Source organism: Polyodon spathula, chromosome 18 (assembly GCF_017654505.1).
Source record: "Polyodon spathula isolate WHYD16114869_AA chromosome 18, ASM1765450v1, whole genome shotgun sequence".
Lineage (NCBI taxonomy): Eukaryota > Metazoa > Chordata > Actinopteri > Acipenseriformes > Polyodontidae > Polyodon > Polyodon spathula.
In genome coordinates, this window is record NC_054551.1 from 2,959,017 (window position 1) to 2,981,689 (window position 22,673).

At 36.3% G+C, this 22,673-nt stretch overlaps 1 protein-coding gene and 1 pseudogene across 1 annotated transcript; both read right to left on the bottom strand.

Moving 5' to 3' along the window:
- Nucleotides 1–9,471: 9,471 nt before the first annotated feature.
- On the bottom strand, nucleotides 9,472–10,824 carry LOC121331143 (QRFP-like peptide receptor). Its single transcript, XM_041278355.1, has one exon. It carries the CDS (start codon nucleotides 10,822–10,824, stop codon nucleotides 9,472–9,474), a length of 1,353 nt encoding a protein of 450 aa, XP_041134289.1.
- Nucleotides 10,825–16,647: 5,823 nt separating this feature from the next.
- Nucleotides 16,648–21,667, bottom strand: LOC121331144 (annotated as a pseudogene).
- Between the last annotated feature and the right edge of the window lie 1,006 nt (nucleotides 21,668–22,673).

The following is a 22,673-nucleotide window of genomic DNA, read 5'->3' on the forward strand; positions in this document are numbered from 1 at the left end:
AAACCTGAAATACAAGTTAGGGGGAGAAATATAATTGTCCCACATTAGACGGTGATAATACAGGCTCTTTGTAAAATAATATAATGCATTAATCCATACATTTGCAATACTGACCACAAGATGGTGGCAAAGTACTGAAACAAATAAGAACATATTTGTGATACTGCATTAAATTGGTTCTGTTATTCCAGTGTTATTGATTATTGAGTCTCGGGTGCTTTTATACTGCACGGGTGAGGTCTCTGTTCCTGTCCGCGGCATTGACATCAATGGAAAAGTATGGATATTGAAACTTCAGATAATTTGAATCATTTTAGTAGCAACCCCTTCAAATCCCGAAGCATTTCCAGATGGGTTGCATAATGCTTCAGTGCTGTCAGACAGTAATTATCTGTTAAGAAATACATTAGGTGTAAGTAATTTGTCTCATATTTAATGGCCCGCTCAGTACAAGACCGTTCACTGAATTATTACTTGTAAGCAACAATGCTTTCTATTAATTACGTACATTTATCAATGATAAACAAAGCTAATGGATTATACTATCATTACAATTGCTTTGTTTTAATGACAGCATAGTTATTGGGTCTGACGGTAATCATTCACCTGGACCAGTTATGTCAATTTAAAGCTTGTTGAGCTATTCATATAGTGATACAACTCACAATGTCAACTATTATATATATTATATATATATATATATATATTATAATTATATATATATATTTATACGGGCAATGCTAATGTGATTATTACACTTCAACTACTGGCATGTTAAACCACCAGCAGAGTGACATTCCTCTACTTGAAAGGAAAGGAAAAAGGCATTATAAAATCACTACTTGGAAAATTATTCCATAGCATTATCTGAATGGTGGCAATATCGGTGGTGCTTCCATCCATGGGAAAGCATAATCTAAAGGTGGCAATGGAATAACCTGTCTGCTTTCAGCTACTGATTGAGAGCAGGGGTGTCACAGCTGAGCCACTGTTTCAATTCAGCGCAGAGAGTTAGTCAGTGCAGCTCAGGGCTTATCTGAACCATGGCTAAGGACGAAAAAAGGAGAGTGCATGCCAGCAAGCCATTTCATCCACGCTGTGGCTGTGAGACAGAGCTCTGTCTTCTCCATAAATGTAAACACAAGGAAAGATAAGCAAGACTTTTGACTATTAGAATTTTCAGCAAAGTACAGTAGGTTGTGAAATGGAACACAGCACTTTCAAATCTTAACATGTTCCTGATTCAAATATATACTAGGAGAACCCTTTTTGTGACCGTGTAAGGTAAGATGATGGGCTGGGAAATTATTTAATTAATGCCCGTTATTATAAATGTAAACATCAGTAACATTTATAAAATGTGTGCCCTGCATTAATAACCCTTCCACACACACCTCCTGAGGAAATCAGAGTGTGTGAGCTGTGATGTACAATACAGAGTACAGAGGCTGATTCCTTAATTGATTCTTGCTTTCCTGCAATAGAATTTAACAAGTCCTTAATGAAACGGCTGGCTTGGAAAAACACCAACAAAGAAATCATATTTAACTGGTTCATAGAGCTTCTGATTCATTGCATTTAACTCGTAAAGATATATTTACAATGGGATTGATTTGCATGGGAAGGACTAAACAGCATTAACAATTACTAGACCCGCTTTCAACACCCTCAGTTATTATTGTATCAGTCTAGATACAGAATTTCAATGAATTACTAAGGTGCTAATATCAAAACTGTTGCTTATTCAAACCCTTAACCCATCTCAAGCAAGTATTCCACAATTTGATAATGTTTTAATTTTTTTTTTGTCAAGGATGAGTCTGTCAGCACTTAAGACCAAAGAAAACAAACTTTCACCTTTTAAAAAAACAATGACGTTATATTTATAAACATGGTATTCATATGAATATACAGTAGATTTTCAGGGAAGCACCATGAAATTGATTTGAGTGGTTTCCCTGGGCACATCCAAGAGCTGGTCTTATCTTCCAGGCAGAGGCTCTGGCTGGAAGGTGCTATCTGTTCTCATAGCTGGGAGTTTTATTTAGCTTTGACAAGGTCAGCTCTCTCGGGCTTGAAATTTGATGGCGACCTCTTAGAAAAGTTTACTCTGGTATAATATATGGATAACCCTTATAATTGAGTCCTAGCCTTAAGAAAAATAAAAAAAAGTCAACAGTACTTATAAATCCTCGGTTTTCTTACATGTCTGTAGAAATTCCAATACTAAAGTCAGCTAGGAAAAAAGTATTCATACATTTTTTATTTATTTTTCATGCAAATTATAATAAATTATGAATAACTAAAAAACAAGCATAAGCATTTTTATTGGAATATGATGAACAATTTGCATACTGTATCTACTGTAGAACGGTGATCAAAACTACACATAATTATAGAATTTCCAATTATCCTGATTCAACTGCCTAAGAGAGAAATGTACTAACAGCAAACTGCATCTAACTCCATGCCCTTGTGCTGCAGTAGGTTGGCAGAGCAGGTGTGAAAAACTCAGATTGGCCCAGTACATCTGGTAGGGAGGAGTCCACAAGTCAGCTCCTTCTGTGTAGCTACTGCTACAAATATGGTTAAGGAAGTGTAAAATACAGAAGCAACTGGGTCTGACTGCCTCTCTGAAATTTCAGGTTTAGCTTATAAAATTGACAAAGGTAAACATGTTCCAGCTTCTCTGGCTAAAACATCTGGATACATTTCGGCACCTTATGGTAATGGCACAACATCCTTCGCATGTGCAGAGCAAAGACAAAAAAAGAATTTAAGCAAATTTGACAAGGATCTGGAACAGTCTGCATTTCCTATGCAGTTTGGCTTTCAGATGGCTTGCCCACTGGGAGACATGTTTTAAACCCTCAACTCAGCTAGGAGAAACACATCCCTCCAGGCTTTCTATTGAGTTAAAAAATATTCTGGATCGAATACAGTCTGAGACATATTAAGAAGCCAGCTTATCAAAAGCACTTTTCATCAAAGCAGCTATTGTTACTGAAATCCTTTCTGTAGTTCTTTATTTTCCACAGTGGTGTAGTTGAGGGTATATACAGGTAAACTGCATTTACCCACTTTTAATTTGGGCAATATAGACTTTACCCACTTCTCATATAAGGGATACTGTCCTGTGATATGCAAATCCTGGGTTTAGATATTTTAACAGTGAGCTCTGTTAAAACCTTTTACCACCATGGAAATGGAGGGATGTGGAGAGTCCTAGATTTTGATAGATTAATGGGGTAATCATGCCTGAGCTACAAACTTCACTGGAGAGTGAATGCAGAGCTGTAGTGAAAGTTACTAAGCACAGAAAGAGTGAAAATATAAAGAATTATGAAATGGTGGAACTAAACTACTGTAATTTTTTTTTTTAAATTGACATTCACAAACTTTTCCTTTAAATGTGAACTCTTACAACATGAGACAGCATGACAGATGCAGTGCAGTGCCAATGGGGAGTTGGAAGAGATTAAAGATCAACAGCCCGGGCTCATTAGTTCACTTTACAAGCACACTTCACTAGTGGAGATCCAAGAACCAGGGCCACTTAGCAATCGGACAACAATGAGTTACATTCACTTTATCTTCCTACTACACTTGACAGACTGGAAACAGAATGTGAATGGGGACCAGGTGTTATATATATATATATATATATATATATATATATATATATATATATATATATATATATATATATATACACACACACACAAAAAGAGCAGCAAATGGCACAAGAAAGAGGCAAGAAAAGACAGCAGACTGTTGAATTGCGAGAAGCTGTATTGAGTTCTTCATGACATATGGCTACAGGAGTTAGTTTGGACTGAATTGAACTCCACTGACACGGTAAAGAATAGCATGAAGTTCTCCTCCAGTGTCAGTTGTGTTTATAATTGGGAAAAAAATAAAATAAAAAACTTGTTAGACTTGGAAAAAAAGGAGAAGCTTGTCTTTATCTGCTAGCAGCAGTATTTTCCTTGTTACTTCATAAGAGAACATATTTTCAAATGTGAAAGGTGATTTGCTTAAAGTACAAAGAAAGTGTTAAAAAAATAAAAAATAAAAAAACAAACAATACTTTTTGGAAGCGAACAGATAATCTGTAATTGCATCTGTCCCTGGTTGAATGTTCAATGATGTGTTGAGAATAGGTCTATCAGAGCAATGCTCTGAGTGTATGATATTATTTCATACGTATTGCAACATGCAACAATTTTAACTGGGAAGAAAAAAGACCATTCTTTTTTTAATAGGAGTGATTAAACTTTTTTTCTTTACAAAAAAAAAAAAAAATGCTGCTGTGTATTCTGCAAAGCCCAAGTTCGCTACTGCGTGCGCAGATAGTGTAATTTAAAAGCATGGAGCTGTAATGTGACAGGTGTCCAGTTCGTTTTTAAATAGGAGCACGTTATCAGGAAGAGTACTCATCTTGCCATTAAAATGTTATGGAAAACCATTGAACTGACACAAGAAGAACTCTGCAAAAAAAACACTTTTAAGGATCAGTTTGAGAAACTTTTTTTTTTTTTTTTTTACTAACACTGCAGCTTTTCTGTTGACAGGTTATTTTCACAGGTCATGCACGGTCCTTTTCATGCTGCTGACAGCTTATTATTTTCTGCCGTATTAATTTCCTCTGACTGGCTCCCAACAACTGCATTCTGTTATCAGTGACAGTCACCTCCAAACAGTGTTCCCTTAAGCTAGCTATCCTAACCAATCTATTTTAATTGATTCTGTCATTTTATCGTCTGTGCTGACTAACGGGTGTTATCCACTGTGTTGCAACTAGAAAGCCCATTCATGTGCATAGTCACTTTAGAAAGAATAATATGAAATTAAACACAGTGGTGAATGTTTCGTTTATAGCGTAAGGATGGATAGAAGTTGAAAGGCAGTGTAAAATGTCTAAATACCACTACAATCACTACAATCAAAAAAGGTTAATCTGAAATGCATATTTAGGGACAGTAAATGATTTAAGATTAAAAGCAAACGACATTTAGAAGTCACTGTGAAATGCAGATATATATATATATATATATATAATCTCTATTGTAATCATCTGCAATTTGTGCTTATTGTTAACAAACTCGACTGCATGAGTTTAAAATATTCGAATTTAAGAATTCATATTTTGAAAACATGTGCAAATACTGGAGAGACAGTAATACCAATACAGGTAACACATGCTGAATTATTTCTAATTTAGAAACAGCTCTGAACGGGTTTTCTTTTACTTCTAAGTCTCCTTTAAAAGCCGAAGCTAATGCACTGCCAACTAATTATGGTTTGTGATAATTGTCTTTAATTACGGGACTGCAAAATGAACCCACTGGCTTTTTATCAACAGTGCTGTTTGGCCATGAGGATATAAAACACTTATCTTAGCTGGGAGTCAGTTGTACCACTTGTACCATATTATTTATTTATTTATTTATTTATTTATTTATTTATTTTTTACTGGGTTTAATTCAGCAGTTTTCTGAAAATGAACAAGACATCTGAAGGCTGCTAAAAGTAACTCTTAGGTCATGTGTTCTAAGTACGGGTTACAGCTATTGATTTATCAATAATAACTTGGGAATTAGACTCAAGCAAGTGAGCTTAAGCACCAGCAGTACAAAAAGGGACATATGTATTCCATAAATAAAATGATGAAAACTTTCTTGTTTTTGCAGTGAGATGCATGAAGCAGGGTTCAGATTTCCTTTTGTACCTTAAAGGGTAAAGGCCTTTGGATATCCATAAAGCTAAATGAAGTACATTTGCAGTGGTCAAGATGTTTGCTTTGCATGTTTTCCATTTAATTCTATTTATATTTGTGCATAAAATTAAAATGCCTGCACCTGCTTCCTGAAGGAACAAGAGCTTTATTTATGGGTGATATGACATCAATAGAAGGTGCAGCTGGCTGAAGCAGTTTCTGCATTCTGGATGCCCAGCTTCAAACCAAATTTAGGTCACCTATATCTCAACTTAGCCCCCAGTGGATAGTACTGTCAGATTCAGAGAGGCCAGGGGTTAGCTAGGGTGGATCTGTTCGCTCCTCCCCAAGAGTGGATGGTCTCTCCAGGGCAGGCATGGCACGTTCACAGGGCTCAGGGGTGGAGCTGGCATTGACACTGCTTGTGCTCCACCTGCTATACGGATGTTGGCCTCCAGTGCTGTCCATTCAGAGCATGTCATGAACAAAATGTATGCATCCAGTTATACCTAACAGACAAATGCTAAACATCTTTACTGCAACATTTTGTGCACTGGGAGTTCCTTGTTTTATTCTGAGCTATTCCAAGTTTTTTTTTTTTTTTTTTTTTTTTTTACCCTTTACACTGTGTTACTACAGTGGTAAAATCATCAAAAACTGTATAGATTTCTTTCCCTTTTCAGCACAGTAACACAGCAATATTTATTTGTATAGTGCAGTGTGTCAGGAACACCAACAGACTCCTCAACTCCGGATGGGTAAAACAGATTTGACATGTATCAGTGAACTGCTCTTTCTGGGCACGGCTTCCAAGAAGACTAAGTTAATGGAATTAACACAAAGCCATGCAACAGGGAGAATTAAACTAGACACTGAAGATTCAGAGCTAACGAAAACACATTTCATGGGTACAGGAACACAGAAAACCTGGAAATTCAGACTGTACACATTAATTAAATACAGCGAAAGAAGGACGTGTGAAAGGATAGAACTGTTCATATTATGACATTATATTACTGAAAAGTTTTGTCATATTACCATCCCCAGAAACTCTTGTTGTATTTTTCTTTCAAGAGAAAAAGATGCAGTTCTCAGTTTTGCATAAAGACCTTGAAATTCAGTCTGAAGCTTGGGTTCCTAACAGCCCTGGAGTGCAAAGTATGTGATGATTAATGATCACTAGTAAACGTACTAATGTTCTCGGGAGGACAATACATTCTACAATGTTGACATGCATATCATTGCCACAGAAAATCATTCATGATTTAAAAAAAAAATAAGTCAGGTGAAAGAAGGTACAGATCATAGAGGAGACTAAAGCAATGTGAATTAAGAGCTGACCGCCGCACACTATAAAATACATTATGATTTCACAGATTTTAAAATGAACGGGCTTTAGTGTTCATGACACGTTCTACTGTTTCTACAAATGATAAGATGTTCTTTCTTACGTTTCAATCCAACCTCTAAAAAAAACCCCAAAAAACATACTTTACATAAAACTAGCACCCAGCAAAAAGTATAAAATGTTTTTTAAATTTTTTTTTTTTTTTTTATCAGCAATACACAACATTTCTTGTGATCAAATGGTTCCACCCTACAGTAGTCTCATGACTCTTTACACTAGAAATATAGAGTTTGTAGTTTTCCGTTTATTGTAAATATACAGAACATTATGGTTTAGCTGGATCAATCCCCCACCCCCCCCAAAAAAACAAGAAAAAAACACAGTACAAACATTTTCAAGAATTTATTTCAAATTAATAACAGCATGTACTTTGAATCTTTGTCATATTGCATATTGTATTTGAAAACTGATTTTTCCAATTTCTTTTTTTCTCTGTCACCCACCTCATTAGCAACAATCATATAATCATGGTATAATCAAAGCCTTTGTTCACAATTTACACTTTTCACTAAAAGGTGCTCTGAAGCTGCCTGTTGGCTAATGCAATCAGGGGAGGTCATTTTGCAACTATGATTAAGAGGTACACCCAACTGTATTATGTGTTTTTTTTTAATTATTGTTCTGAAATGCTGGTATGAAATGTTGAAAGGCGTCACATGCAATGAACCTTATCACAAACAGCAACAGTCAGGAACAGATGTTTCTAGGAATTCCTCATGTACTGTTAAGCTCTGTTAGAAAACCTCCAATTGAACAGAATTGCTGGTAGACTGATTCGTGGGGAATCACAAAAAATGGTTTGCTCCCAGTATTATTCTCAAGTGAAAACGTATATCCTATGAAAGCTTTGTAGCCAAAGGCTTTATGCAATTACATTTATTAAAACCAGTGAATATCCAGTGAAAAGGTCTTATTATTTGCATTAATCGAGAAACCTGTGAGCTGCTGTTTCATTCAATCGTAATCAATATCAATCGCTCTTAACTGACATTCAAGTGTTTTAACAACAATTCTTTCAGCCAGCAACATTGTTTAGAAACTTAATTAATATGCTTGTATCTCGCTCTTTGCAGCTCTCCAACATACTGCAATGCTGATGTTTTTTTTTTTTTTCCCGTCACAAGCAGTTTATATAATAGTCAGATACAGGCACACATTATTTAACTTGCATCTTATCTTCTAAAACATAACGAACGTACAAGGAACATCAACCCTTTCAGCAGTGAAGGTCTCACAAATCTACGTGAAATATATCCTTAACTTTGTGATTCAGAACAGCATATTTTCATTTGATTGCTGAATTCTCACTTTACATACTCCCAAACGTATTGTAAAATCTGAAAAAGATAACAATTTCACATGCGACCGCTGAAAAGATCTAAAAACCGACACGCTAAGTAGAATATGTCATGTATGTTGACTTTTGTTCCGTTTTTTAAAAGGATATATATTTTAAGTAGAAGTATATTTTAGAGAAAGCAGCTGCAGACAGTTATATTTTACTAATGAGATATTTAAGGTCTTGCACTTTAAGGTTATTATTTATTATTTGTATTGGCCATGTGAAGCATTGAATCTGTTTTTATTTTGCTCATGCTCTTTTTATGGTGCTAAAAGATTTGGGAGGATGGAAATTTAGCCCTTGTTATTCTGACTTTATTTTTTTACTTTAAATGCACTTTTCATGCACTTCAAAGAGCGTTATAAAATCGTTTAAAACACAAAGCATAGTTTTCTTTTAAGAGTGCCTCACATCAATTGTCATAATGATTTGTGGTGCAGAGTGGACACAAGACATTTGCCATTTGGCAAGTTGAGCAAAGTAGGATAGATGTGAGCATCCTTTTAAAAACAAACAAACCAACCCCATTAGATTACACATCTGTCTTGTAGCTAACACTGCCCAACAATATATACCAAACAAAAAGCTAATATTGAGAAAATACAGCCAACGCTTGCAATAACAGTAAAGTTTACAATGCAAATGTTTTTTTTTTTAAATGTATGCCCATTTAAAAACATATACTGTATATTGTCACTTTGAAAAACAATTCTGCATATTACACGTTGGTTATGAATAGTCTGGTAAACAACTGAAAGGGACCTCATTTAATACAATTCCACTAAAGCTCCTTTGTACACATGCATATGTTTACACCAAAATGTGCATCGTTTGAAGCTTCTGTAGACAAATTTCACATTATGTAAATAAACGGTCAGTTACATAGATTGCACTGAAATGAAATGGGTTGTGACTGAAACTACACTTGTTGAAACTGGCGGAACTGAAACCATGCATTAAAAAGCAGTCTTGTTACATGCAAGTTCATTACAGAGTTGAGGCCTATAATGTAGTTTGATCAGACTGCACCAAGGAATGTCTTCTTGCAGAGAATGTATGAAGAGTCACTGGATGGCAGGAGTCCAGTGCTGTCTCACACATGGTTGTCCGTGAGATATGAACATCAACCAAAGTGTTACAGGTGGAGTCTTTGCACATGTCACGGGCAGGTCTTTCAAAGGACAGCGGCTTGGGGATGGTGGAGGCTGGGAATTCTTCAGATAAAAAGAAGCTAAAGAAGGAAATGATTCTACCCTGGTACCTGCTTTTCATTTCCTTGGCCGATCTGTACAGGTCTCCAACAAAACAATAGCAAATTGGGTTAAGGCTAGAGTTGGTCAGACCAAGCCACTGTGCAAAAGGTCTTACTTGCAGGATCCATGGCGGAGGAGTTTCTTCTCTGTGAGAGTCCGGGGTACTAAAATCTATCCAAATGTCCACCATATAAAGAGGGAGCCAAGAAATGGCAAACAGGAGAACCAAGGCCACCACCATTTTGGCAATGTTCTTCCGGTTGTTTAGCCTGGAGGCTGGCAGGGATTGGTTTCTGGAGTCAAATTTCTTAAACTGTGTGGAAGTGCTCCAAAGCTTACGGCCAGTCAAGAAGCTGATTATTAAGTTGAATGTGACCGGGAGACAGTAGAGGGCGCAAAACAACAGACAGTTATAAGCTTGCTTCAGCTTCACGTGAGGCCAGATTTCTCTACAAATGGGAAAAACGAACTGTAGGTTTTCTATGAGGTGTATCTCGTCTCTTTTGTTCATAAATATCAGAGGCATGCATATACCAGAAGACAAGACCCACACAATGACAATTGTCCAGAAGATCTTCTTTCGGGTGAAAAAAGATCTAGCATTTAAAGGGTTGTGGACACTGTAGTATCTGTTAATGCTTATGACAGTCAAACTAAGGACACTAGCAGCAACTGAAACTGCTTGAGTGAAAGGCACCGCTCTGCAGAGAAAGTCTCCATACACCCAAGCCGTATAAATCTTGTGACCCAAAGTAATGGGCATGCAAATGCACACAACCATCAAGTCACATATGGCTAAGTTTATCAGTAAGGCTCTGGTTGCACTAACACCTGACATTCTTTTGCTTCCTTTGTTAGTGAGCACTTTAATGGACATGATGTTGCCAGTGAACCCGACTACAAAGGACACCAGGTACATCACTGTAAGGGCAATGGTAGTGGGCTCTTTAATTGTCAGTAATAATATCTTTTCAAGTTCCGCACCTTCATAGAGCAACAGATTGTGGCTCAAATTGCCTAAAGCTCCAAGTGAAAAGTTTCCATCAGGCAACAGCTTAAGAAGCTTCAGGTTGGTACCATGAAAATCCAAAGAGTAATTCATTTTTCTTCAGCAATAAAGACGTAACCACAGTCTGCTTGAATCACTGATCCCACAATCTTATGAGCCCAACAGTCCCTCCATCGCTAGAATGAGTAAACAAATACAATTTTTTATTTTGCTAACAGGGTGAAATGCAGTTTAAAATCCATTATACACGCATGCAGTAAGTACCAAATACACACACCATACTCAACAGAAGAACATTGCTTGATATTAATATAATATAATAAAATAGTATAATATACTTTTATTATTTCAAATTAAATTAGATGGAAGCCATAAGCATTTCCACATATAGACAGCCAAAAAAAGCCAAGCAGTTTAAACATGCTTTATAATTACGAAAAGGGCAATGCAATCATGTTCATTTATGATGAAGGTTGAACTTATCTTAAGGCTTTTTTTAACATTTAAAATCTCCATTAATATTCATCAGTAACCTAAAATAGCACATTGCCTAAAATAACCATTTGAAAAACAGATCAATAGAATACAGGTAGCTTATTTTACAACAGTCTCAAATGCAATACTCCACAAGCTCCCATCACTATAAATACCATAACTTAAATCTGAATTTAAAATGTGCTGTTATATGATTCATCTGTGGTTTCAGCCTAGGGTAACCATCAACCGATATAAATTGAATTACATATTTTCCAAACGCAGCGTAAAATCACAGCGCAGTTTTGTAATGTCACGATTGTCTAGCCTGGAATGGAATATCGAGTTGCATTTGGCTATTAATGTATAGCTTACAGGTAAACACGAGCAGGTACTTATATTCGATTAATCTGGAGCTGTGTCTACGTTGTTGGGTTCGGCAACAGTACCTGTATTGTTTAAAGCAGTAAAGTAATCTTTTCAGTGATTCGAAACCCACCGAAAAACATACAGCGCAAACAAATAAGAGTTTGAACATTTACACGACTTACCCTGAAACCAGGCTTTTTAAAGTTATATGAAAAATGCGTTTATTTAAAAAAACAAACAAACAACAAGAAAAAAAAAAAAAAACAATACAAAAAAATCAATACAAACTAACTATATTTTGGGGATACAGTTTACCTGGAAAATACAAATCTAATAAGTTGGTGGTAATAATAACAAAGTGGGAAGCTTTTATTATTATTATTATTATTATTATTATTATTATTATTATTATTATTATTATTATTATTATTATTATTATTATTATTATTAATAATAATAACAGATCAAAAATAATTTCATAAAAAAAAAATAAAATAACTGGCATTAGGACCTCAAGATATGGTCCAATTACAGAAACGTCAAAGAAAAAAAAATGCCATCACACCAAGATTTGCAATATTACCTTATGTTACACTAATGTGATCATAACAAGCCATCTGTTCTGTGTAGTTTAAAAAGACAGATTCTAAATTCGAACGATTAAAACATCAATATTGCATTTGTACCTTGACTTTGAGTTTGAAGACAGCCGCTGGAATCCTGCTCCCAGGTTTTGGAACTAAAACTCGGTATGTGAGATGCACTTTGAGGAGACAGTTACTTGCACCTCCTTGCCTGCGAGACCTTCTGCAGAAGCAGTGCACACTCTTTCCAGTGCGTGTTGCGTTGTTGCTGCGTGTTCATGCACAAGTTGGCATTTCTTTCCTACTCACCCTGTTGTGTGGTGCTGAAAGGACAGCGACATGCAGGCGATCTCTCCCAATCGTCCTACTTCTAGTGTCTCTCTCTCTCTGTCAAGTCGTACTCGTCACATCAGCGTATCAGCACTAGCTTTTAGTTCTACTCAGTAACGGTTTTAAGCACACGCAGGACACTGGCAGCGAGGTGGCCATGCTGCCGTGGCTCCAGTTACCATTAAGAAAAGTCTCAACTCTGCACCAGAATGAATGACGTATTAGCCATTTTAACGTTGTTTTTATCTATATACCACAAGCCATACACAGAAAAAAAAAAAAAAAACCCATTGGGTTTTAAAGCCATGCGCAAGTTTATGACAGTATGCATGTATAGGTGTCTCACACACGTATGGCTGCGTGTTTGAATGAACCTGGAAACTAATTAAAATAAATGCGTTTCTAGCCAATGGGACATTGGCTGGACCTATAGTTTACTTCAGAAGTCCGACAGTGCACAAAAATGACAAGACTTGACTTGTTACTAGTATCTTGGAACATAAATAGGAAACAAACAAAAAAAAAGTATTTTTTCGTTTTCAGAATTTCATTGTCAGAGTTGCTAGAACAAAAAACACCAGAATGAAACATGTTTTCTTTCTAGTAGAAAATGTCAAGTGCAGAAAGTCTGGAGCCTGTCTTCATCAGAGTCCATATTACTGTATTTTACCAACGGGTATGTTTAACCTTTAGTTTTCATAGTAAAGTCATCTGACAGGAGTGAATCCTGCTGCTGGGATGTGCTGAATCTCATCACTGGAATGTAAATAGAAGAGATGTGTAGTGTACATTACATTGAAATAAAAAATGACTAGCGTCATTCAGTTTCATCACCCTTGCACGCTTTTTTGAATTCCAATATGATAGCCAGCAACTGTTTTTGCATTGCAGCACAACCTTTAAAAATAGCAGAATGGCAGTTATCATATGTCTTACTGTATGAATTGAATAAAGGTTCTGGTTTCCCTGGCATCATGTTACATTAGAACGATGCCAGCTAAGTGTTTGCTCTTTTAGTACAATGGATGAGTATATGTATGTGTGCTACTTACTGTAGCCATTGATACCATGCATGTGCTGGCTGAGCTGTGTCAAATCTCTTTATGTTTGTTACAATTATGTTGACTGTGGTAAGCATTTAGCACATCAGAGCAAAAATGCTGCACTTTAATGGTCCATCAATACTTAATATGAAACCTGCTCAGCCAACAGTGAACTTGTGGTACCACATGTAAAAACCCAGAAGCAGAAAAAAAATGTTTTCCTTTTAACTAATTAAATACTTTTACGTTCTCCTGAACCTTTTCATCTAAGCTTACTTCAGAAATATAGCTATGCTCATTCGTTTTTTATTGCCTGCGGCAGACGGACCCCGAGTGAATCCTTGAATCACAATTTAATATGCTGTAGATTCTAGCCACAGTGTCTAAAAGAGGCAAGGGACTTCATCATGAGCCACTTTCAGCCAGTGTCTGCACCTGTTAAATTAAATCTACAAAGTGCCATCTGTCTGCCCAGGTGTGTTTGAAATTCCCCAGAAAAACTAAAGAATTTCATCCTTTGCCCAAATCAACCATTTTATTTAAAGGACTTTCATTTTTCTTTTTAGATTGCTTCAAAGTCTCCACTATTGCAGAGACTGCTGTTACCCTTAGCCTCTTTTTGGAAAGCAGCCCAGTCTCTTGAATCAATAACCACTTTTTGCAAAGTACCCTCAATTTTTGGAATCAATAGGCCCTTTTTGTTTTTACATGAACCTTGTTTTTGGAAATTAGCCCCCTTTTTTAATCAATAGCCTCTTTTTTTGTGGTGAGCATATCTGGGCTTGGAAGTGGAAACCCATCGTTGAGTTCTCATTCTTACAATCCAGAGATAAGACTAATCCTGATTGATTTGAGTACGAAAAGGGCAAGAGGTGCAGACCAAGTTTTCAGCTTGAGAACAGCCGGAAAGAATAAAAGCTGTATACTCGAGCAGGCAGTGACACGGAACAAACCATGATAACCGACAGTCAAAGCACCATTTCTTCAGTGGATGTGGATGTGTGCACAAGGCAAGGCAAGGGGGCCAATAGGAATATCCATTGCTAGACTGCAAAAACAAACCCAAAACCTGCAATGAATTCCTGGACTCTTTTGCAGGTTGGGGTTTAGCTGTCTGCTGACCTTGGTTGTCAAACTTTTTGCAGACCTGTAACTCTGCATTAGGGATAAAAATGAAGTAATGCCCAAGCAAAAGCAAAAGCAAAAGCAACGAATAAAAAGCCATTGTGCTTGTGCACTCTACTTGTCACATCATCTTTATATCTCTTTCCTCACAAACCTACAGCTTTAAGGTATTTTGGATATATATATAATATATATATTATATCCTATATAATATAAAATATTATATATATATATATATATATATATATATATATATATATATATATATATATATATATGCATTTTTTAACACAATTCAAAGTGGTAATAAAGGCATGCTTTAATTGTATAGTGTTGATGAGTTTATAGTGAGCAAAAAAAAATAAAAATCAATATGGCATTCTATATATAAAACAATGATATAGTATTTGGTGCTATAATCACAGTGCTGTAGTTTAAAGCATTTGTCACTGCAGATGTATACAGATTTGTATTAGTTGGCCTTACAATGACAAAATAAAATGGTATCCAGTGTCCAGTGCATGTAAACCAGCTAGCAAATGCTTTGTCTATAAACATTCAAGCTCATTAAACTGTAATTAATATATACAGTACATTTAACCAAAAATAAAGAAACATGTGTTTTCCATGATATTGCTAACTATGATGTCTGATTTCAAACCCATTGTTTATAACCTGTCTATATGTTATTCTGTGATGTATTAGAATTTACAATTCAAGGGGAAACCATCTAAAATGTATTCTGCTGCCATATGGTGGGGCTGATCAAAGAATATCTCACTGCAGCCGACAAAGAGTTTTTTTTTTTTTTTGAAGAGCACTCAAAACATCCCACTTTGTTCCAGTAATGTGCATTAAAACAATTGATTTGGACAGTGCAATCAAAAAGAATAGTTCAGAAGCTGACCTTGTATTTTCAAGTGGCATAGCTTCCGTCAATAATGTCGCCTGTGGATGTTTTTCTCAACTATCTAAACAGTTTTTGTTGTGTTAGCCCTTAGTCAAACTCTACATTATTATGCAAAACTGTTGTGCTTCCAATTAAACAGAATCTAAAATCAAACTCTTTTTTTTTTTACCTTATTGACAGTTTCAAGTGATTGCTAATTGCAGACATAGCATTACAGGCTACCCTTCTGGGAAACAAGATGCCAACCCACATCAATATATGATAGCAGGAGTCTGCAACTTGCCGTTGAAGCTTTTACAGTGTTGAAGTAAATTGTTAATATTGTGTCCAAGAACTGGAGGGGGGGGGGGGGGGGGGGGGGTGCTGTCTTTGAAAAAACAAAAACAAACAAAAAAACTGTCTCTAGATTTACTGGGTTTCTTTTTCTTAACCCTATTAAATGCCACTTTGGCAAGGTGTTGTAGTAATCCATTGAACTGGAAGCTGCTTAAGAGTTGAATTTGATGCTCTTTCGAGACAGCTGAAGATGCTGTAATATGGTAAACACTCCTTGGGGAGTATAAAAATGAAGTAATTGCAACTGGCTCGTATGCATAGCCTGAATATTTCATGTGGTATGCTATTGTAATGCCAGGTCATTGCATAGAGAAACACACTATATGCAATTATGCACATTTATAATGGTAGACAGTGGGTAAATTAAACAGTGCCACAGTTTAAGACTAGCTGACCAACTGCAAGTACACCAACAAAGAAAAACAGTACAATACCCAAGTTCTTATTATAAAGCAAAAATATATTATTTGTCCATAACTGATGGAGAAACAAATGTGATACATTTGTAGCAGTTTATTTAACGAGCATCCATAAACTTTCACGTTTGGCTTCAGATTAAGTACTTCAGCAACACAGCAGTTTGTTGAAAGGTTGATGATTCCAATATAAATGAACTACTAGAGCATACTTCAAGATAAAATCAATCAGGACTGATTGCCATAATGATAATTATAAAAACGAATCTATTAAGACACAAAATACCCCATACCGTTAACAGATAATGGCATTTATGAGATGCTCCCTGTTAATAGAAATGCTTCTTGGTGACTTCCACGGAGGAGATGTTTATGTCTTCTGTCACCTGTACTTTGGTGATAGCCTTCAGGTCATCAACGCGATTCTTGTATTGCATTATCTTGGATTCATCGATCAAGACATGGAAGTTCTCATTATCAGAATACATTTCAACCTGAAACAGGAAACGTGATGTTCAGTATAGTGTGCTTGTATACATTTATTTCTGATATCTATCTATCTATCTATCTATCTATCTATCTATATATATATATATATATATATATATATATATATATATATATATATATATATACAGTTTGCTATACATATATATAATATAATATTTCATAGTTTATCAAATTTCATTTTGACTATATATGAAATTAACCTCTCAATGGCTAACCCACCATGCTTCATGCTTATGGTGAATATATATAATATAATATTTCATATATATTTTTTGCACCTACTTGGCCAAGTTATGAAATTAACCCTCAATGGCTAACCCACCATGCTTCATGCTTATGGCTGAATAAATAACCAATCAAAGTTTAAGTAACCACTGATAGAACTGAATATGATGTACTGTAGTCTATTTTTTGCCACTTGACTGAGATGAGTTGACCCTTATGGTAAAATAAGATTTTTGTAAGTTTCGTATGCTCTGGTTGCCAAGAAAGATTTCATGATTTGTGGTCCATGTGCACCACTGATTTTACACCTCAGAAAACTCAATATCTGACAGACTAATCAACAGCTTGACCACACTGTGTTTTATTGTTTTACCATAAATGGTTCCTCTGGCTCAAAGGGAAAGTTGGTACAGCGTTCCTCCTGGCCCCAGCGATTTGAAACTTATTACAGATGATATCCGACTCAGGAAAGCAAGGGTTAAAGTGAAACGCTACCCGGTTATTCCGGTCACAGAGGAAATTAATCCCAAATCTGGTAAGTGCAGAGTCACTTACAAGAACGTCTCACCCAAAAGGCTGAGCTCAAGGAGGTTAAGTGACTTGCTCAATGTCAAACAGGGAATCAACTGAGATTTGAACCTGGGACCTCCTGGTTATAAACCCAGTTCTTTAACCACTGGACCACACAACACCCCACTGGAAGGAGTTACTTCATACAGAGGTTTTTTCATCCACAAATTAGGTCAAACTTAGTCCTTAAAATATATGACACTTGTAATCTGAACTCATTTAATTTAAACCTCATAGTCATTCTGGCTATCTTTTAATAGTATATTTAAATACAGAATGTATAGAAAGCAAAATGCATTGAATAATGAGTTGGATGTTGCCCTAACTACCACATTAGGTTTCTGCCTTTTTACATTGTGATTGCAACGGAAGCTATTAGCGCTTGCATAAATATGATTTATGAAAACTGGTAACTTGATTGCCACTGTAAGCCAACAAAGTCATTGTGGATATATGTGGAATGTCTACCAGTTAATTGCTTCACAAAATTGCTTCATTAGCTTCTCTTTTCCTTTTTTGAACATTCAAAAAAAATACTTACCAGTAATTATTAAACCGTACTGTGCATATGTTCGTAATTATGAAGTCTAGTTGGTGGTGGCACAGTGGTAGACTGACCTCAATTTGGACCTCATTCTTCACAAAATCATGAAACATATTTGACACAAAAGTCTAATCATCAGTATTGAATTTATTCTGACAAAAATGTTCTGATGCTCTAAGTGCAAAATACCATTCACGTGAAATAACCCTGATATAGCAAAACAAGAGACAGATCTTCAACGACTGTTGCACAACCTTACTGTATATTGGTCAGTATAAAATAGTGGGCACAATAAAGCAGGGGCGAGAAACATTAATGAGAATTTTAAAGGGAGGAGTGAATGATTCAATAAGTGGTTCCTACACACTCAATTAACAGCAAGACTGCAGGCCAAGCTGTTTGCTTGCTTCAATAGACAGCCAGAAGGCTAGAAACAGTATGTATACATGCATAATAAACTCATGTTTTGAATATTTAAGCAATGTAAAAGGGAATTAAAAAAAAACAACTTGCTAATATATGTTCTATGTTTTACAGAAATGAGTGGTCCACAAAAACAACAAACAACTCACCAGTTGACTATTAGAAAATGTAAAGACATATTTTAGTTTCAGTATGTAAGACAGAAGACTGATTAGTGATGGCTTGATTGGCAGACCACTTCAGTTCATTACCACATCACTCTTCAGCGAGTGAAAACAGGGAAGTGGTTAAGGGCCTAAATCAGAGCACTTCAAGCCACGCTTTTTTAAAAACATTTTTATACACATTCTCTAATGTAAATAAACACCAGGAAACGCTATAAATTCCCATTAAAAGCAATCATCTTGTTAGGCCTTCTTATTATAGGGAGCCGAAGGCACAGACAGCTTCCAATTAAACTATTGTACACTATGATTTTAGCAGCATGATGACGATGATGATGACGATGACGATGATGAATACGATGATGATGGCAATGACGATAATGATGATGATGACAGTGATGATGATGATGACAGTGATGATGACGATGATGATGATGACAATGACGATGATGACAATGATGATGACAATGACGACGACGATGATGACGATGATGATGATAACAATGACGATGATGATGATGACAGTGACGATAATGACGATAATGACAATGATGATGATGACAGTGATGATGATGATGATGACAGTGATGATGATGATGACAGTGATGATGATGATGACGATGACGATGATGATGATGATGATGATGATGACAGTGATGATGATGATGATGATGACGATGATGATGATCACAGTGACGATGATGATGATGACAGTGACGATGATGACAATGATGATGATGATGATGATGACAATGACGATGATGATGATGATGATGATGATGATGATGATGATGACAGTGATGATGATGATGAAAATGATGATGATGATGACGATGAATACGATGATGATGATGACAATGATGATGATGATGATAAATACTAGTAGATTTCACCCAGGAGCAATATATGTGAAATGTGTAAGCATCCTCCGTACAGATGTGATATTAGTCTGAACTGAAATGATCTCAGCTAAGAACTTCCATAAAAACATTTCAATAAAAAAAAAAAATATATTAACTGTGAGTTAGGATATTTATCTGAAAATAAGCAGGGCTATGAATAGTAACCACAGCTAAGGATTTGCTTCTGTGCAAAGTTTGCATATTTTATTTTCTGAAACAAATCCATATTAGTTGTTACTTAAAACAATAATAGAGAACTGATAAATGATAAATTTAACTCTTTCAAACCCTTTATTCAAATCCCTTAATAGGTTCTTGCTCGTTCTGTTATATTAAGCAACCCCATTACTGTGCCAGTAACTACATTCAGTTCCTGCACATTTACTAGTTCTGCTGGGCTAATGCTTTACATATACCTTACCATACGCTTTACACTTGACCTCCTCTGGACGGAGTATGTTTGAAAGTAAACCGATGGGTCAGGTAGTAGATTGAACGAAATGACCTTTGCTACTGTGTCAGTGAAATGTTTATGCCTGGAACTTGAATTCCACCTGCTATAAATGCGCAATAACAAGAGACACCCATGCGTCATGTTATTGTTCTGCGTGCTGCATGCTGCTGTGTGTGATGAACTATTATTTCATTGTAATTATCATTGGGCTCCGCCAGGTTGTGCCAGTGTCTGATTAGGGTTTTCACTTCACAAATCCTGAATTTCCAGGATCGATTGCATTAGAATGTTTCTTTATCTGCTGCCCTTTGTAAATTCCCTGAATTTGGACTGGACTGGAAACAAACTCACAAGCCTGTCCTAGATCTTCCCTACTGTACAAAAGAGCTTGGTTTGCTGGATGAGCATTTACAGACCTGATGTGTTACTCTTTTTATTCATTTTTTTTTACTCTGCTCTATAACAACATTACTGTCATACTTACACTGCATTCCCATTGAATATCATTTAGAAAAGGGTACATTTCTCCACTACAAGCTTTGAGCCACTGGCCTTCACCATATTGGCTTGAATCTGGCTTAGGTAGTTCATGAGATCTCAGTCTGGCTAATGTGAATGTAGGTCACAACTAGCACTAAAATAGATTAAACATACATAAGATTTCTCGTGAAAATAAGCTGAATTGTACAACAATGGGCATCTGAAATCAGAAATATTCGCCAAAGGGAGTGTTTCTTGTTCTTTTTTTTAAGAATATCTAATTGGTGGCTGCAGTAAAACTTGTGAACACTGATTTGTGACTGTGCTTTGGGTCTGCCATATTGTTGATGTGGGCAACATGTTATCTTTTTCAGTTCATTTTAACTAACAAGCCATAATAAGCAAGCAGCAGTAATACAAGGTCCCTGCCACAGTGCAACTGCAGTTATCATGAAATGACAATTAGCTACCATGCAGCAGATGCAAAAGGAAGGACTCCGAGGGAAAGAGTTTTCATCTGAGGGATCAAATTAGAGCAGAGAAGCTGGAGCATGATTGAAAACTCCAGAGTCCCAGTGTAAGATTAAAAGTTCTGCCTGGCAGGCAGATAGACACAAACAGCCCATCAGTCTGAATACTCTCAGAAAACTTTTTGTGAGAAGCTGCTGGGGTTGTACAGGAGCAGACTGAGTCACGTATGTGTCTTTTTAAAATTCCTACATGACATTAAGGACGTTAAAGTAAAATTCCACTCTCCACTATGGATTATTATAAAATCATATAAAGTGATCCCTTTTATATACTGCATGCACTTGTAAAAAATGCCATTTTATATGAAACATACTCTAGATTTCAATGCATGTACCTTATATATATAGCAGAAGGCTGAAATTCTAATGATGAACTTCAGCCTCTTTGCTAAATCCTGTCTGAAAGTTCTGAAAGTTTTTCTCCCGCACCTCCCCACCTGTACCTGCATTCCGATCTTGACTGATCTCTGACCCGTGGCCCCATCTCAATTGACGACGAAGTCTGTCGGACCAGAAGGCGAGCTAATGTTCCAAAGAGTTCAATCATTCCGCAATCATTCTATTCCATTAATCAAGCTTTGCCTTGTATTAAACATACATATTACACTACTGTACCTCATCACACCTCATTGTCTGTTTCACTGCGGTAACTGCTACAGTGATTCCCATTTAAACTCTCCTAGCTGTTCTGCAGAAGGACTAAAGCCAGTGCACACGCTTGACCCTCGTAGATGGCCTGAAGGCTACAACATGCTGGATTACCTCTTGTATCTGGAGAAAGACTCTTTCCGCACGGCAGCAACGATGCCCCAGTTTAAATGGGAATGCACGTTATGTAAAGGAACAGCACTTTCTCTTTTTCGAAAATATGCTTGTGCTTATTATGTTGTTTATGAAAATGATTGGAAATGTATTCACGCGTGTCAGCGGCGAACTGCAATTTAATCGATCAGTTGTCAGACTTTTCCAGTTGAAGGTAATTCAGATATATTGTTTGAAATGAAGCTCAACTTGTTTCTAGAAACCATGTGGAGTAGGCATGTACGTGTTTGGGAGCAGTTTGTGACCCTATACCAACTAATGAATAACAGTGTTAACTTTTGTTAACTCTTTTTAAGGCATCACATGAATGCTAATAGCTTTATATTGCCATGGAATAGCAATGTGTTAGATCATAAATCTGCTCATGTATAATTGAAAAGTCTAAAAAAAGATTAAGTCTATTCATGTTATTTTTCTGTAATTTTATAAAACAATCACATATGACACAGGTGGATGACAGATGGGCTGCACATTCCGATGGGAAATCCTCTGAGAAACTGAGTCCTTCTCTGTGACTCGGAAACGGCAGCAATCTTATGGTTGTCTGTCACTAAATATTGCCATAGTAACATGAGCATGACCCACGCAGTCCCACCCCCAGGACATGAAACAAACCTTCTTATTTATGTCCACAAAAAAGGATTGAGAAAATTATATTAGACAGGAGGGAAGACAGAGCAGAAAAAGAGCAGTGAGTTTAAATCGTACCCCTTCCATATTATATGCTGTGC